Source organism: Oncorhynchus gorbuscha, linkage group LG14, assembly GCF_021184085.1.
Source record: "Oncorhynchus gorbuscha isolate QuinsamMale2020 ecotype Even-year linkage group LG14, OgorEven_v1.0, whole genome shotgun sequence".
Taxonomy (NCBI): domain Eukaryota; kingdom Metazoa; phylum Chordata; class Actinopteri; order Salmoniformes; family Salmonidae; genus Oncorhynchus; species Oncorhynchus gorbuscha.
In genome coordinates this window covers 59715322-59721321 of record NC_060186.1, presented here as the reverse complement: position 1 = coordinate 59721321, position 6000 = coordinate 59715322, and the positions used below count along the sequence as shown (strand labels likewise).

General features: G+C 40.8%; 1 protein-coding gene across 1 annotated transcript in view; it reads left to right on the top strand.

Moving 5' to 3' along the window:
- Positions 1 to 345: 345 nt before the first annotated feature.
- epm2a (EPM2A glucan phosphatase, laforin) overlaps positions 346 to 6000 on the top strand; it is a 29958-nt gene continuing 24303 nt past the window's right edge. The window contains exon 1 of the mRNA XM_046298695.1: positions 346 to 840. Coding sequence (XP_046154651.1) covers positions 594 to 840 — 247 coding nt within the window. The 5' untranslated portion in view covers positions 346 to 593. The remainder of the gene's footprint in view (positions 841 to 6000) is intronic.

The following is a 6000-nucleotide window of genomic DNA, read 5'->3' as shown; positions in this document are numbered from 1 at the left end:
GCTTTGTAAATCATGTAGAAAATCTTCTAGTTTTAGTTACACGTTTTAGTTGCAGCACAATAAAAAGGGTCATTACCGCCACCAACGTTTACGGGGGTGTAAAACAGCAGTGGTTGATGCTTTTTGTTTACTCGGAAAGTACGATATGAAACGTTGATTTGAATCTTCTGACCAACTAGTATGTCAAGCGGCGCCCCACTGTCTGATTCATATCGCGTGGTTTCTGATTATAGTTATAAACTATATCGACTGATTGGTTCTGTATGCGGTGCATGCTCCTTTACATGACACAGCGCACCAAGGAAAATTGTCCTCGCCCAGCCACTGTAGATAGTCCCAGCTGTTTTTTTTCCAACCTAGGTTTATTTTTAGTGCAAATGAATATGATAGTCTGCCCAAAATTCAACGCAGTGGTAATGTCAAGTAAAGATAGCCTACACGTTGTAAACTATTGTACGCAATGGCATTGCTGGGCAGCCTTTATCGCAAAGGGAGTGAGCTATGAAAGCGCCGCGATTTAGCCTAGTAATTTACCAGTAGGCTACTAAACCGCGACAATATTGTATCTCGTAGTGACCTTTTAGTTTAGGGCGATGTTATACAGATTCGGCGTCATTCTCACTCCGGAGTGCCCGGATGTAGAGGTGTTTGTGTTAGGGTCCCGTCCGGAGATGGGTCACTGGGACCCAAACAATGCAGTTCTGATGAAACGGACGCAGGTGGTTTTGTCCATGCGCGAACCTTGCCTCTGGATCGCCGACGTGCATCTGGCAGAACCGTGCCAAGAGAGCCTGTGGTTGAAGTTCATCAAACGAGTGGGGGGCAATTTCATCTGGGAAGGTATTATACAATGAATAGTTAAAATTTAGTCAGTGATTGGGTTTATAGCCAACACAACTGTTTTTGATAATCGAATTACTTAGGCTACTGTACGCCATGCTCAATGCTGAACTATTTCCATCTGTTTCCATGCCATTTACCTTGACCGAGGTCAATTTGGTTTTATACTGGATATTTGCTGAATATTCGATTTGCTGAATATTCGATTCTCTCGCGTCAATAGCCAAACTAGAGGAGAGGGTAACATACCTGCGGAGATCATTGTAGCTCAGTCGGCTGGGAGACGATGTAGGGATAAAAATATTTCAGTTGTCCCTCAGATTATTTAGAAACTGCTGACTTTCTGCTTTGTATGCGTTAGCCTAAACCTACCCATTGTATTAAATGTACATATTTTTCGCATAATTCACACACAATCAGAATTTGCTGCTTCAAATTCAGTAGCCTCTTTCCTCTCCTAATGGACCGAGGTAAAGGCAGTTTCAGGTTGGATATTCGACGGATATTCGCCTGTAGTCCCTAACAGCAGTTAGGGACCGTCAACATAGTAACAAATCAAATTGTTCAAATTTCAATAGCTCTTTAACCATTACTCCTAACACTTTCAGAACTGGTTGTGGCTAACCCGATGGCATAGACACACATTGCACACACTTTTTTTTGTCGATTTACATCTCGCACAATTTTTTATTATTTATTTACATTTTTGAATTTCAATAGCTCATTGGTCATATGACCTAGTGACTTCAAACAAGATTCAGAATGTCCACGGACTACCCTTCTATATTGCACACCCTTTAGTTCGTCAATTTTCATCTCACATGATTTTACATTAATTTTTCAAGATATAAAATGTCAATAGCCTCTTGGTCATGTGACCTAATGACTTCAAACAAGATTCCAAATGTCCACTGACTGCCCTTCTATATTGCACACTCTTTAGTTTGTCAATCTTCATCTCACAAAATGTTACATTAATTTTTCAAAATGTAAAATTTCAATAGCTCCTTGGTCATGTCAATTACACACCTAAGAAGCGTGCAGTGGATATACACCCATATTGCATAACCTCTAGTCATGTACCTTCTATATTGTTGTACATTAATATTAGTTTGACAATTAGGGGGTTCAGTCCAGTGTTGTGTTTACCCTTTTCTTTAATATTTATCTGTAATAATTGGTAGTTCTAAGTACTTATTTTTCTTGTTTTTTATTTTTCCACTGTTTTTAACAATTTGAGAGAAACAGATAATATCTCCTTTCGTCGTTAATATCAACCATAAAGGAAAAGGGCAAAGTACGAGCGTCATGCTATTAATTATCCAAAGCAGGGATGGAGAGGGAGCTAGTAAGGTAGACTGCAGTGGGTTTGCTGGTCGATACATATACTGAACATGTAACCACAGTAATGGTGGCCAGTAAATCAATTAATAAAAATGTAATATTGACCAATTAAACAGAAATTGTAGATTTTTAGTCTTTTCCAACATGTCACCAGACACTTAACTTCAAATAAGTATGAAACATTTCACAATGTTAACTTTCTCTTTATCCCTGGTTGATGTACATTTCAGAGCCTCTTCAGTGTGGATGGGGTATAGCATACATTTTCAACAACAAAGACTGCACTTCCAGTTTGTGTTCTTTCCTCTGTTGAACTCTTTTGTCTTCATTTCTAGGTGTAACGGATGTGAAATAGCTAGCTAGTTAGCGGTGGTGCGTGCTAAATAGCGTTTAAATCGGTGACGTCACTTGCTCTGAGACCTTGAAGTAGTGGTTCCCCTTGCTCTGCAAGGGCCGCGGCTTTTGTGGAGGGATGGGTAACGATGTATAGGCGATGGGACGGTTTATAGTTATACTGTTACATTGATGCTGTTGACCCGGATCACTGGTTGCTGTGGAAAAGGAGGAGGTCAAAAGGGGGGTGAGTGTAATGAATATGAAATCGCTAGCTAGTTCGTGGTGGTGCGCACAAATAGCGTTTCAATCGGTGACGTCACTTGCTCTGAGACCTTGAAGTAGTGGTTCCCCTTGCTCTACAAGGGCCGTGGCTTTTGTGGAGCGATGGGTAACGATGCTTCGTGGGTGACTGTTGTTGATGTGTGCAGAGGGTCCCTGGTTCGAGCCCGGTTATGGGCGAGGGGACGGTTTATAGTTATACTGTTACATAGGCACAGCACATGGAACCACCGTTGGCATGCAAAACATTCAATCTAAAACAAAACAAAGCGTAACACGTTATAAATAATATCAAATATCAATGCAGTATGATGAATGACAAATTAGCCATCCATTGTGTTATATCATAAATGGTCTTACATGCCATCACTGTTGTCAAAAGATTATAAACATGTTAAATAAAGTTACTAACCCAGTCAGTCTTTGGGCCACATCCAGGTTCTTTATCAGTGGCACACATGAAGCAGTTGTTGGTTTTGTTGAACTGTGAAATCATAGGCATGAACTGAACATATGGCTGTCCCACACAACTACAGAAAAATAAAGAATTTACATTTACTTTGAATTAAATGTCATTACATACCAGACATTTTTAGTATATCATCAGCCATTTATTTTCGCAGAAGGTTCCATATCAATTTGGGAGGGGATGTTGGAAGTTCTGTGCAACTTTCTTGGCCATCTACACCAAAACATTAAATAGAGTTTTTGACCTAATTGTCACATAACAGCTTACCATTCATTATTGAAAATATAACTATCAAACGTGCATTACAAAGACCCTGCAGCTGAAGGTGTCCTGCTGCATGGTGGGAGTTATTTCCCCCCTTTTCCACTTTATGTCCACTAAGTCGTCTTTTCCATGGCTGGATCTTCTCATTTGGAAGTATAATTTTTTTTTAAATGTAAACATAATGGAATTCTGATTAGTTATAGGCAAATGAATACACAGGCCAAATCTGTATGCTGTTTTCCTTATCACTATAATCTAGTAGTAATTTAGTAGTAGAGGTCATTTCCTTTATGCCCCATTCTACAAACAGCCTCAATTATAGGCACTGAACCAACCCTATCACAGAGTGAATAAATGTAGAGTGATTGTAGACTGTAAGAAAAAAATATTAAGAGACAGTTTCCTCAGTACGTGCTTAAAGAAAGTCATTTCACAAAGATCACAAAGGACAGTGCCCACCAAATCTATGACAACAGAGAATGAATTGTAAGCACCAAAGTGTTCGTCAACATAATATCTGAAAATCTCAGTTGTTGAACATAATACTTCTATTTGCAATAACAATTTATTATATATGCAGTTGAGGAATATTCCATGTACCAACACTACATGTAGGATGGACATTCCCATATACAGTATTTAAAAAATTAAAAGAGATATTTCACCTTTATTTAACCAGGTAAGCCAGTCGAGAACAAGTTCTCATTTACAACTGCGACCTGGCCAAGATAAAGCAAAGCAGTGCGACGCAAACAACAATACAGAGTTACATATGGAATAAACAAATGTACAGTCAATAACACAATAGAAAAGCCTATATACAGTGTGTGCAAATGAAGTAAGATTAGGGAGGTGAGGCAATAAATAGGCTGTAGTTGCAAAATAATTACAATTTCACAAATAAACACTGGAGTGATAGATGTGCAGAAGATGAATGTGCAAGTAGAGATACTGGGGTGCAAAGGAGCAACAAAACAATATGGGGATGAGGTAGTTGGATGGGCTATTTACAGATGGGCTATGTACAGGTGCAATGATCTGTAAGCTGCTCTGATAGCTGATGCTTAAAGATAGTGAGGGAGATATGAGTCTCCAGCTTCAGTGATTTTTGCAATTCGTTCCAGTAATTGGCAGCAGAGAACTGGATGGAAAGGCGGCCAAAAGAGGAATTGGCTTTGGCGGTGACCAGTGAAATATACCTGCTGGAGCGTGTGCTGCGGGTGGGTGCTGCTATGGTGACCAGTGAGCTGAGATAAGGCGGGGCTTTACCTAGCAAGGACTTATAGATGACCTGGAGCCAGTGGGTTTAGCGACGAATATTAGGCGAGGGCCAGCCAACGAGAGCATACAGGTCACAGTGGTGGGTACTATATGGGGCTTTGGTGACGAAATGAATGGCACTGTGGTAGACTGCATCCAATTTGCTGAGTAGGGTGTTGGAGTCTATTTTGTAAATGACATCGCCGAAGTAAAGGATCAGTAGAATAGTTTTATGAGAGTATGTTTGGCAGCATTAGTGAAGGGTGCTGTGTTGCTAAATAGAAAGCCGATTCTCGATTTAATTTTGGATTGGAGATGCTTAATATGAGTCTGGAAGGAGAGTTTACAGTCTAACCAGACACCTAGGTATTTGTAGTTGTCCACATATTCTAAGTCAGGACCATCCAGAGTAGTGATGCTAGGCGGGCGGGCAGGTGCGGGCAGCGATCCGTTTAGTTTTACTTGCATTTAAGAGCAGTTGGAGGCCATGAAAGGTGAGTTGTAGCTCATCTGGAGGTTAGTTAACATAGTGTCCAAAGAAGGGCCAGAAGTATGCGGAAGGGCCAGAAGTATGCAGAATGGTGTCGTCTGCGTAGAGGTGGATCAGAGAATCACCAGCCGCAAGAGTGACATCATTGATATATACAGAGAAAAGAGTCGGCCCGAGAATTGAACCCTGTGGCACCCCCATAGAGACTGCCAGAGGTTCGAGGCTTCTCTATTTGAGAAGTAGTTGGTGAACCAGGCGAGGCAGTCATTTGAGAAACCAAGGTTGTTGAGTCTGCCGATAAGAATGCTGTCACGCCTTGGTCTTAGTATTTTGTGTTTTCGTTTATTATTTGGTCAGGCCAGGGTGTGACATGGGTTTATTTTGTTGTATTTCGTATTGGGGTTTTGTAGTTATTGGGATTGCGGCTGAGTAGGGGTGTTGAATAGGCTTGGCTGCCTGAGGCGGTTCTCAATCAGAGTCAGGTGATTCTCGTTGTCTCTGATTGGGAACCGTATTTAGGTAGCCTGGGTTTCACTTTGTATTTCGTGGGTGATTGTTCCTGTCTCTGTGTAGTTTCACCAGATAGGCTGTAATTAGGTTTCACGTTCCGTTTGTTGTTTTTGTATTTAGTTATTTCATGTATCGTCGTTTCTTGCGATGATTGACAGAATCGAAAGCCTTGGCCAGGTCGATGAAGACGGCTGCACAATATTGTCTT